The sequence below is a fragment of the Giraffa tippelskirchi genome, chromosome 5 (assembly GCF_054371585.1).
Source record: "Giraffa tippelskirchi isolate mGirTip1 chromosome 5, T2T-mGirTip1v1.2.pri, whole genome shotgun sequence".
NCBI classification, from domain to species: Eukaryota; Metazoa; Chordata; class Mammalia; order Artiodactyla; family Giraffidae; genus Giraffa; species Giraffa tippelskirchi.
In genome coordinates this window covers 71,970,870-71,983,074 of record NC_137279.1, presented here as the reverse complement: position 1 = coordinate 71,983,074, position 12,205 = coordinate 71,970,870, and the positions used below count along the sequence as shown (strand labels likewise).

The following is a 12,205-nucleotide window of genomic DNA, read 5'->3' as shown; positions in this document are numbered from 1 at the left end:
TGTAATTGTTGGTCAAATTGAAAGTGAGAGCTCTTGTGTGAAACAGTCCAGCCTTTTCCACAAGGGTCCTCTCTGTTTTCTTTTGGAGCCATTGACTTAAAGAGTATTAGTCATCTGAGGACAAAAATTAGTAACAGCAGGCTTACTACAGAGAACAGATGATGCTGACACCCTCACACTGTTACCTTCTCTCTAATCACAGGCCTATGGAGAAGCCAAAGAACAAGGTAAATATTCAGGGCTTGTGCCTTTGCTGAGGAACAATCTAGTTGATGAAGGTGGGGCTTGCTCGCTGGCTCTGTTTGGAGAGTCACCCTAATACTGGATTGCTAGAGGGGATGAGGCCTGGGGCTGCAGGGAAGAGACTGATATCAAGGAAAGAACAATGTCCGTGTTCTACAGTTTCTGGAAACAACTCCATCGTTTAGATGCTGTGGGTTTGTGTGAATCAGGTTTGGGGGCCTGTGTGTGGGCCCGTGTGGTGTGATTCCGAAGCTCTATGTAGGTGTGTTTCCTCAGGAGATGTTTCCCTCTTACACAGCACGAGTCAACTGGGAACTTTCTAAACACTTCTCATCACCACTGGGCATTGTCTATATATTACCTGACTCTTTCCTCAACTCAGCCAGTCCTCAAGTCTGGTTAGTATACATTTTCCTCAGATGGAGATGGTGCTGAGAAAAATGGCCCAAGCTCTTGATCTCCTATGTTTAAAAGACAAACTGAGAACCTGGGGGTGGTCCCAGTGTGACTGCTCTGGACCCCTGACCTGCACTGATCACTCAGCCATGGGATCCTAGTCATGGAGCAAGGGGGTCCCTGCATCTATGTCCATGGCTGGAGGTACTGGCAGCTCCAGAGGTCCAGACTCATTGTAAGGTGGGCTCAGTGGTCATGAAACCCAGGGCAACCAAAGGTGGATTAACAGACAACTTTGGCACAGTCATTAGGGTAAAAGGCACCATGGGGTCGTATCCTCCTGGTCAGCTCTCAGATCTTGAGAGTTGTGTGGCCTTATGTAGACAATGCTTGTCATATGTGTTGATGCTAGTGTCATTGCTTAAACAAGAACAAGAGCAGGTTATATCAAGGAAACATTTCATTGTACTGGGTGACGTTACCATAAACCTTACATTGACCAGACCTTGTAGCACACAGTCAATGGAAGGTGTCAAACAGATCTCACAGTGGAACTTGGTAGTTAGTCTAATGACCATTACTTTTGTTGTAATCTCCTGAACAGCTGGTTCAGACAAAGTCAGCATCACCCTGTTTCCTGTCTATAATGAACTGTCCCACTAACTATATGACTTCTGTGAGTGTGAACAACCACTGACTCAGTGGACAGGCAAACATGGTTTGGAAAATGAAGACTGGGAAAGAATATCACATGATTAATGATAGCTATTTGGAAAGGCAGGATTGAATTCAGCCCTCTAACAGAGTTTGCTTTTATCAAGAACAAAGTCTACGAGAAAATATAGTAATTTCAATAGCTACAAATGTGGATCCTGAGGAGGCAATGATCAGGGAAAAAATCCAGAAGACAGGGGCCATTTAACTGATCCTCTAAACAGGCAGGAGGGTCATGGGTCTCTGTCATTGAAAGTTGGCATGCATTTTAGTGTTTCTTTTTTCCTCATCATTTAGGTTATCCCTAGTCAAAATGCAGAAACACTGTTTCATTTCTTTCCTGCTCCTCTCCTTTGCTCTCCTTCATCCAGCCAAGAGGATGATTCAACAGCAGCTCAGTCCATAGCTACTAACCTCCCTCATGCATACACTCAACCCTATGTCCCCATGAAATAATAGAAAAAAAAAGAAAGAAAGAAACACTGAGTGATTGATAAGCATCCTCACCCGTGTCCTGACAGCAGCTCTGTGTCCCTCTAGCTCCCCTGGAAGACTGGTGGAGGAACTGTGCTTCCTATAATCAACATTCCCACTATACATATTGCCCTTGTGAAGGTGGACATGAACTGATTCAGTAGACATGCACACATTCTATAGAAAACAAATATTGATAGAAAAATACTATATCATTGATAGTGGCTCTTATTAAATGGCAGGAATTCAGTATTGCCAAATCTTGTATATTTGATTTTATTTAAGAGAGTTGATTAGTGAATTAATAGAATAGCATACTTTGCCCAATATTGGATTCAGTTCTCTAACAGAGATCACTTTTAATCAAGTACAAAGTCTCATAAAAAACATGATGAGTAGAATATCGGCAACTGTAGATCCTGGAGAAGAGTGATCTGGGAAAAATCAAGGGACAGTGGTAATTTATCAGGAGCTCACAATAAGCAGGAGGAGTCACGGGACTGTTTCATTAAACAATACACACGTTTTAGAGCTTTCCTTTTTTTAGATTGAATATTTCATGTTGATTAGGTTCCTCTAGCTAGAAAGCCAAAGTTGTATTTTCATTTCCTTCTTCCTCTCCTTTACTTTCCTTCCTCCTCCAAAGAGGGTGGATGAACACAAGTTCACCTCATGCTTATTAACCCTGCACATCCGTACACAGCACCCCATGTCCACACAAAGAGAAAACCCCCTGAATGATTCCTGAGCAGCCTCACCAGTGTTGTAACAGCTACTCTGTGTCCCTCTAGGCTTCACTGAGGACCTGTCAGTCAACCCACCATGTGACAAGACAGAAGAGACTCAGTGTTTCTCCAAGGCAAGCTGGTTTTTCTGTTTGTTTGTTTGTTTTTTCTGGTCTGAGATAGAAATATTGTTTCATTTCTCTTTCAGTAGAATTAAGTTGAGAGTCTGAGGGATTTCCCTTCAGATAGAGACAATTCCCTTGGTTGGGATAATGTAGATGAGAGTCTTATTACCAACTCATGATTCCTCAGTCCACAAGATACTAAAATTGTTGGCATCCATTACACTCTGTAGAGTACAGAGTTCTCTCTCCTGCAGCAACATTTCTTCTAGGAAAAGAATTCTGCAATTTCCAACCTAAATGGACTTAGAAATTCCATCCTCCGGGCAAAGGTCTTGCCTTTCATCCTGACTATGTGTGCTCTGATCTTGCTGGGTTCCCTGGACTCCACCACTGCTCCTCATCAGGTTTTCTACTGTCACCAAATAAACCAAAGACTGTGCATCTATGTGATCTTACCCTCTTAGTGTCTTCTCTTCTGTACTTGCAGGTGGCCCTTTCAGGATGTGAAAATGGTATGTATTATAGAATCATTTACTTTGGGAGAAAAAAAACTTTGTAGATGAGAAAGTTGGGGCTTTCTCGCTGGTTTTAGTGTAGAGGGCAAACTGATTCCAAATTCCTGCTGAGAATGAGTATGGGGCCCTGGTGTTAGAAAGTAATTTACAAGAGGCCAATGTGGATGATTACGGTAGTTCCAAGAAGAAGCTGTATTATGGTTAATAGTGTAGGTTTGTGTCCATGGGACTGGGTGTGTCTCTATGTATAATGAATAGCGTGATTCTTTGTGTGTGTGATTTTGTTGTGTTTTCCTCAGTATCTGTCACCCTAAATATCACTGTTACTGGTGTCAATCCAAAAAAATTTCCCATAAAAATGCACCACGAATGTTCATGTATCTAAAAATTAAACAAAGTATATACATTCACTGTATCCATTGATTTTATACCAAGTGAACATCTTTTTCCCAGGAAGACAAATCCCATCACTACCCAGGAAGATGTTTACAGGATTCTTTTTAATTTTTATTAAATTTTTTATTGGCTGTTCTTGGTCTTCGTTGCTGCCCAGGCTTTTTTCTACTTACGGAGTGCAAGGGCACCTCTCTCGTTGTGGTGCATAGGCCTCTCACGTTGGTGGCTTCTTTGTGGCAGAGCATGGCTTCCAGGGCTCTCGGGCTTCCATCATTTTGGCACGTGGGCTCAGTAGTTGTGGTGCATGGTTTAGTTGCTCCACAGCAGATGGAATCTTCCCAGACCAGGGGTTGAACTTCTATCTCCTGCATTGGCAGGTAGATTCTTAACCACTGAGCCACCAGGGAAGCCCTACGAGATTCTTAATGAGCAAAACTGTGTTTCAGAATCCCCCTTTCTGGGTCAATCACACCTTCATTCAATAGAAAATCTCATCACTTAGTAGGTCTTATAGCATTTTGATTCCTCACGATTCATCACTCTGCCACTTCCCTCATTCAAACTCTTTCTATTAGAGCCTCAGAGTGAATCTTCCCCCCTCATCCAAGGCCCCCAGTACTGGGGAGGCTCCTTCCTTCTGCAGGGAGCCTCTGGTGGTACCCACAAGCAACACCCAGTTTTAGAGGAATCTGAGAAAGGAGGAGGCTCCAGGCATAAACGGAGGAAGTTCAGTGCAGCTTTGCCTCTTAACCTTTGAAGTGTCCAGTCTGTCCTGTTAACTCAATGCACCATGTTGTTTAGCACATCTCTAGAACTTTTCCATCTTGCCACTAAAATTCTGTAACCATTGAACAGACGCTCCCTGTGTCAAGCTCTTCCCAGCTCTTGGATCCACACTTTTATTCTCTGCTTCCCTGAACTTTCCTTTCGATACCTCAGGTATATGGAATTGTTCAGTATTTGTCCTCCTGTGACTAGCTTATTTCACTCTTACCAATAGCCTCCCACTTCATTCATTGCTTCAAATGACAGGATTGCCTTCATTTTTAAAGCCTGAATCACATTCCAGTATATGTATGCACTACATTTTCTGTCTTGATTTATCTGCCCTTGGACACAGCAGTTTTTCTATCTTGATGGTTGTGTACAATGCAGCAATGGATATGAGATTATAGATATCTCCTGGAGCATTCTACTTTTATCTCCATTGGACATAAACTCAAATAAATGATTGCTGGATCTTATGATAATTTTCTTAATAATTTTTGAGGGACTTCCAAACTGTTCCATAATGACTATGTCATTTATCATTCCTACCAACAGGCAAAGAAGTTCCACCTCTCTACATCCTTGCCAACATCTGTTATTTTCTTTGTATAATACACATCCTGAAAGGTGATATCTCCTTTTGACTTGGTTTCCATTTCCACTAAGTACTTCACTTGCTACTTGGTGATGCTGAGCACATTTCCTATGTGTATTGATCTATGTATTGATCTGTGTATTGATTCTATGTCTTCTATGAAGAAATGTCTATTGAAGCTTTTTGCACATTTTTTAAAGTCAGTTATTTGCCTGCTATTATTTTGAAGTTGAGTTTTAGCAGTTGCTTATATGTTCTGGATATTAGCCCTTTATTCAGATACAAAGTTTGCTGATACTTCTTTGATGCTATAGATTGCCTTTCTATTGATTTTTGAGGAGACGATCCTTTCTTCACTTGACAATGTTAGATCCTTGGCAAATATCATTTGGCCACACATGTCACTTTATTCAAGATTCCCTCCTTACGATTCATTGGTTTCTCTGCCTATTTTATTGCAGGTAGAACACAGTTTTGACTGTTGTGGCATTCTTACTGTTTTGAATTCAGGAAGCCCGAAGGGCCCCATTGTTGTTCTTTGCTCTCAAGACTGTTTTGTTTTGTGTTTTTTTGAGAAAAAATGTGCTATTTATTCTTCAGAGACCTTTATTTTTCAGTGTTGGGTTCTTGATGTCTGTCTGTGCAGGTGTGACTGAATAGATAGGCAAAGCATGACTGACCATCCTTTTCTTGTAGAACGTATCATAGCCTCCTTTGCTATGGGCTGCAGCCACTACTTGCCTCTTAGCAGCATTTGCTCAAAAAGAGCCACACTGTTTCCGTTTGCGGCACAGCACACCAGTCTGTTAGCTGTTGTTGGTTCTTAGCAGTCAACAGTTTTGCCACATGTTTTTGTCTTTGTAATTCAGTGCTCAAGACTGCTTTTGCTCTTTGGGTTTCTTTTGGATTCCGTAAGTTTTAGTTTGGGGGATTTTTTTTCCATTTTATTAAAATGACACGGGGTTTTGTAAGTGGTTTCAATATATACGTACATCACTTTTAGGAGTATAGGAAGGTCAACAACACTAAATATTCCAGTCTATGAATATGATATGATATTCTGATTACTTGTCTCTTCTTTCTTTCAATAGTGTTCTATGGTTTTCAGTGCACAAATCTTTCACTTCCTAACATGCCTTGCTTGGGTCCTCTAGAGTCAGGGATGGGAAAGATGGGCTCACGAACAGAGTGAATGTTCCTCCCTTCCCTCCGTACCTACATTCTGGTTACTTGTAATACATGAGTGCTGGGCCATGCCCTTTATCTCTGCCTACAAATGAGCTCCCTCCTGAGAATTTTCTTTGAATCTGAGTGTTCACCTTACTAGAGCGTCACTGATAGCTCAGTTGTTAAACAATCTGCCTGCAATGCAGGAGATCCTGGTTTGATTCCTGAGTCAGGGCTATCTACTAGAGAAGGGATAGTCTACCCACTCTAGTATTCTTGGGCTTCACTTGTGGCTCAGCTGGTAAAGAATCCACCTGAAATGCAGGGGACCTGGGTTGAATTCCTGGGCTGGGAAAATCCCCTGGAGAAGAGAACGGCTATCAACTCCAGTACTATTGGGATGTTCACAAGCACTCTTCCAATGCCTGGACTGGGTTCAAGAGCCCCAGATATACCTACATATGAATGATCTTATCAGGCCATCATATCATCTGGAATAAAGAAAAACCAGAACAGGCAATTAGTTGCCTTTTCCTTGTCTGTGGAGCTCTTAGAGCTGAACTTTCCGGTGTAGTAGCCACTAGCTAGAGCTGCCTATCTATAATTAACATATTTCAATAATAATTAACTTTTTATATTAGTGTTAGTCGCTCAGTCATGCCTGACTCTTTGTGACCCCGTGGACTGCAGCCCACCAGGCTCCTGTGTCCATGAGATTTTCCAGGCAAGGATACTGGAGTGGGTCAGCCATTTCCTTCTCCAGGGGATCTTCCCAACCCAGGGATCGAACCCGGGTCACCTGTACTGCAGGCAGATTCTTTACCGACTGAGCTACAAGGGAAGCCCATCAATCACAAAAACCATACATTGCTTGGTCACACTAGCCATATTTCAAAAGTGTCCATAAGCGTTGGAATTTCAGATTTGTAAGCTTGAATGCAAGAGCTATATTGAGCCTGTAGAAGTGTAAGGTTAAAAGGTAATTCTCTCAGCATCTCTTTCTCATGTGAATATGTTCAACTGTGATCACCATCTTGTTGAAGGGCTCTGACTTCACAAAGCACAGTGGAGGTCTGTGAACCTGGAGGGAAGACCAGGGAGATGCTGTGTGAGCCAAGTGGAGGAGAGATGGGTGGGTCAACTGGTACAATAACTGTATTATTGCTCATGGTTGTCTTTCTACAGACTGCTTCCTGGAAAGTGTTAGCAGCAGTGATGTGGAAGAGAATGCAGGTAGGGAACAACTCTCAGGTGGGATTTAGAGGGAGAGGGTTCCTGGACCATTTGAGTTACACCTGCTTCTTTGGAGATGAATATAAACTGAGGAAGAAGAAGGAAATATGTCTAGAGTTGTGGTTTGTTCTTTTCATGGTTTAATAATATAGTAGAGCTATGTGTCCACGTGGTTTATTCTGTTGTGCTTATAGTCATCTCTTCTTGCTTTTCCACTTAGAAATATCCTTTCTCACAAGACTCCTTGTTCCTTGTCCTTTCACTGCCAAATAGGAAAGCTGGGCTTCTGGTTAGTACCTACAGGGTAGTATGCACGAGGGACTTTGGCTTCATGTTTAAATTCTCCTATGATGGCCATATCCTAGTGGGCACACAAGTCTCATAGTCACTTGACAGTGGAGACCAAGTTCTTGCAGTGAGTGTCAGGTGGTGGGTGAGACATGAACTCTCTCCCTCTGCATTTTCAGGACTTGTGCTGTCCGCTCATGTTTGTCCTCACTGTTTGTTCCTTGTATGAAGGGTGCTCTCAGGGTTGGATGAGTCACAGCACATGTGCTCTGGCGTCCCTGCCTGGGCTGAGTCTCCTGGAGCTCACCTCAGCACCACACCTCCCCAAGGATGCTGTGCTGAAGGTGCTTCTTCGTGAGAGCAGTCCATGTCCAGCTGCCACTAGAGACCAATATGTCCACAAATACTAGAGACTGTGAAAGGGCTGCTGGCTTTCTTTACACATTTGCTCTCGATGCCCTGCTGACCTCGTCTCCTGGGACTGACCAGACCTAGGTCAGAGACTCAGGACTCAGAGTCATTGCTCCTCTTAGAACCCAGTGCTCCCTCCAGACAGAAGCTCTAGGTGGTTTTGATCACCATCTTTGCACACTCCTCAACTCATTTATTTACCTTTTATTTTTTAATTTGTTTTGCACTTGAGTTGTGGTATTTTATTTAATTTGAGTATGATCTCCTTATCTGATACATTGTTTGTAATGTTTTCTGTAGGTTATCTTTTCATCCTACTGATTGTTGAAGAGACTACCCTTTCACTATTTTCTTGTCTTAGAAACTTGGTGAATTTCATTTGACCATGTATCCATGAGTTTACTTGGGGCTCTTTATTCTGGTCTTTAGGGCTATGCATGTGTTTCTATGTCACTATCTTACAGCTTTGATCCCTATATCTTTGTAATGTATTTTGAAATCAGGAGGTGAGAAACTATGATATTAGTTCTCCAGATTACTGTGTCTATTTGGAGTCCTTAGGGGTTCCATATATATTTTTGGATTTCTTTTTTCCATTTCTGGCTAAATGAAATTGAAAATGTTTACCTCTATCCTCTCTAAGAGTCTGGTAAACTTAGGGTGTTGCCGAGAGCATTAAGTATCTCCCAGGTCACTGAGGTCACCTCAGGCAATGGGAGAGTCTCTGTTACATGAACTTTTTGTCCTTCCCTCCTCCAGGGCTCAAAAGACTCTCATGTCCTTGCCAGGCCCTTCCTGGGAGGGATGGATTGTTTAATTAAATAATGGACTGCTTAGAGACGGTGGCCATACACCCATGGTCCTTCTTCCAATGTGTCCATGTTTGAGAACTCTAGGGTTGGTGAAGGCTCAAGGAGGAAGGAAAGGAACAGTGACTAGAGGAGAGAAATGATGAAGGAAGTAGAGGGGAAACAGCTGGAGAAGGAGGCAAGCAAGGTCTGGGGCAGAGATGCATGGAGACAGTGACCGCCTGGAGGAGAAACAGCTGGTAATGGTGTCATTCCTCGTCACTCATAGACAAGCTGAGGGTGGCAACAGATGTTGGAGATCATAAACCCACTTTTTCACTGCAGAAGTGAAACAATGAGGCCCTGGGAGGTCCCTGGAGAAAAGGTCACCAGGGGTCCCCGGCCAGGTTGTGAGGAGCACAGGGTCCCCTGGTCACATCCTGACTCTAAATCTCCCCTTTGCTTTCCCACAGCCTCTCCAGATGACTGCTGCCCTCAGACACCAGAAAACTGCAAGGCAGATAATAAAGATTTGGAGGAGAGCAAGACTATCGAGGTCATTTATTTCTTCTTTCATATCTTTTAAAAATGTTCCCTCTTATTCTGATCAATAGAATCTTCTTTGTAACCCTTCCTTTTCTCCACTTTCCATCTTTTTATGATTATCCTTCTGCAGGACCTGGTCTCTTGTAGGCACTTGGGGACTTGGGAGCTTATATAAAATCTATGAAATCTCTCTGCAGCCCTCTTCCCCCACTTTCTTAGCATAACCCTGGCTCCAGACCTCATGTCTGCACCCTTGAACCTGGCTTTGTTACCATGAGTGGCCTGAGCAGGAGTTGAGGCTGGAGTCAGCAGGTCTGGACCCACATGGCTGAAGGGGCCCCATGAAGTTTGCACTGCCCTGAGATACCCCATATGGTTGTTTTCCTGCCCTGGGAGGGACTGGACCTGCCTGACTGATCTCTTCCTTCCAAATACCAAAAAAATCTTGGTCATCTTTTTGAAGATTGCTTCTGGAGATGTCAACAGTGCTGATGAAGAAGACCTGGAAGAGAAAGTGTGAACGTGGGACCTGGGGTGAAAAGGTGAGGCAGACGAGGGCCCATGTCTCCATCATGATCCCCACTCGCTTGTTGGTGCTTCAGAATCACCAGCAAAAACACTGGGGTCTGCTGCTGAGTGTGACAACAAAAGTGGAGACAAGTGGGTGGTAACAATCTGTGCAGACGAGTGGAGGATGCCCTGAGCTCGTCTCCCCAGGGCACAGGTCCCGTCCCCAGATGCCCCCGAGGTTGCTGGGCTGGCTCCTCTGGCAGCTCTTACATTTGCAGGGAGGCTGGAGGCACTGTGGGGCCACCGTGTGCAAGAGTCCAGCAGCTGCTGTTGCAGCGTGTTGTCGTGAAGATCCCCCCTGGGGGCTTCCTCATCTCCTTCTGCAGGACCCAGCTCTGCCCTCCAACCCCCCTAGAGGCAGCAGGGGCACCCCTAGTCCATCACCAGCTGCAGAGAGAGGTTGGGGTGGCCTCGCCCTCCCCAGTCCTGGGCTCTGGGAACAGAGTGAAGGAGACACAGGAGCCCAGAGCTCGCGCAGACAGGGGGTCACCTGGCAGCTCTGCCTCCCTGTGGGTGCTCCCTGGTCCTGAGGGTCCCAGCCAGCCTGGGGGGTGCCCGAGTCTGGGGTCCCTCAGGATCTGGAACCCTGGGGTCCTGGGTCATCTCAGGGCAGCATCTCTCAACCAGGAGTTGGAGGTTCTGTGGATTCTTCTGTGTCTGTGTCCAACTGAAGAATCACCAGAAAGCAATTCAGTGCCGTGTGCACTTGGGAGGGTGGTGCTCGTGGTAAAGAGCCCACCTGCCGATGCAGGAGACACAAGACACTTGGGTTCAATTTCTGGGTAGGGCAGATCCCCTGGAGAAGGTAATGGCAACGCACTGCAGTGTTTCCGCCTGAAGAATCCCAGTGACTGAGGAGCCTGGTGGGCTATCAGCCACAGGGTTGCACAGACTCGGACATGACTCAAGAGACTGAGCAGCACACCTGGGATGAGTGTCAGGAACAAGTTGCTCATGTTCCTTTTGTTTCCAAGTCTGTCATTAATAACATATCTTGTTTTATTACAGGTTGAAAAAAATGCCTTCTCTCAGATTTTAATGTTGTAATATGCTAAACAGATAAAATGTACTTTTTTATAATATAATAACAGTTTAAAATCATAAACCTCAGGAGGGTTTGGTTGGGGGTTAGAAATGATTATTCAGGAAAACAGAGACTCCAGGTGTCTGTCCATTTCCAACACTCAGGTCTCAGGAGCAGTTGTACTGAGTGTAGGATAGGTGGGCATGTTCTCCTACCCACTGTGTCATCTGACCTCCTGCTCTTCCCAGGGCCTAGAGGTAAGGGGAGACCCAAGCTTTTAGTCCTGGATCCCAGAGTCCCCTGTTCCTCTGCCTGAGTCTCATTGTCCAAGGGACCCATCAATTGAGGTTTGCCGGCCAGATGCCCAGGTGTACTTGCTCCTATGGAACATTTCTAAACACTTCCCACTAACAGACAATGCCCTCAGCAAAGAGCAGCAAACAGACCCAGTGTCCTGCAGATCTGAGCCCCAGAGCCAAGTCTAGATCCTGGGAAGTCTTCTGGGTCCTGCACACCCTCCCCAGGGAGCCCTCCTCTGTCCGACTCTGCACCTCCCAGGGACTCCATCACCTGTGTTGGTGTTGCAGGCTCTGCTCTGTATCCCTGAAGACCTGGACCTGAATGTCATCCTGGACCCCAGAGGGGATGGAGACCCCACAGCACTAGGAGCCTCATCTGGACCAGATCAAGGGAGGCCTCATTGCTTCTCTCCTGAAGGCCCTCATTTAGTACAGCTTCAGTTGTTTTGCTGTGTCGATTTAGTATTTTATCTACAGTTTTATCTTTATGTTCTGTGTATATCTATATGTTCCATATTTATATGTAAGTTTTTTCATTAAAACGTTTTTATCTATTTGTTACTTTCAAAATAACTTTTTGTAAAAACGCACATGTATAGAGTAACCCCCTCAACAGAGGTAGAACTTAATAATTGTTGTAAGCCAGTTACCTTAGCGTCCACCACCAGGATCATTCCCCCTTTCACACAACTCAGTCAGTCTTTGCTGTTTAAGGAACTGCAAATTTAGTTCTTACATCTATCCTTCTGTCATTATCTTTAAGGATTCTGTTTTCTCACATCTGCTCATTCCATTAGTCATAGGAGATCAATATTACACTAGATCTTTCAAGACTTGCATGTCAGGATTTTTCAAAACTCAGTCTACCTTCAGGGTAAAAACTTCATGATCCATCATTGATCTCCATTTGTAGCTTAAGTGTGTTTCT

The 12,205-nt window shown here is 44.3% G+C and overlaps 1 protein-coding gene across 10 annotated transcripts in view; it reads left to right on the top strand.

Moving 5' to 3' along the window:
* Positions 1 to 11,829, top strand: part of LOC145506693 (uncharacterized) — a 28,335-nt gene extending 16,506 nt beyond the window's left edge. For 3 of the 10 annotated variants that reach the window (XM_081491949.1, XM_081491953.1, XM_081491948.1), the window contains 7 exons: positions 203 to 227; positions 2,619 to 2,686; positions 3,165 to 3,189; positions 7,304 to 7,351; positions 9,312 to 9,394; positions 9,848 to 9,926; positions 11,566 to 11,829. In XM_081491949.1, the coding sequence (XP_081348075.1) occupies positions 203 to 227; positions 2,619 to 2,686; positions 3,165 to 3,189; positions 7,304 to 7,351; positions 9,312 to 9,394; positions 9,848 to 9,904 (306 nt within the window). In that variant the 3' untranslated portion in view covers positions 9,905 to 9,926; positions 11,566 to 11,829. Of the gene's footprint in view, positions 1 to 202; positions 228 to 2,618; positions 2,687 to 3,164; positions 3,190 to 7,303; positions 7,352 to 8,946; positions 9,099 to 9,311; positions 9,395 to 9,847; positions 9,927 to 11,142; positions 11,236 to 11,565 lie in introns of those variants that run through there. The other 7 variants (XM_081491947.1, XM_081491946.1, XM_081491952.1 and 4 more) reach the window with 5 other exon arrangements.
* Positions 11,830 to 12,205: the final 376 nt, after the last annotated feature.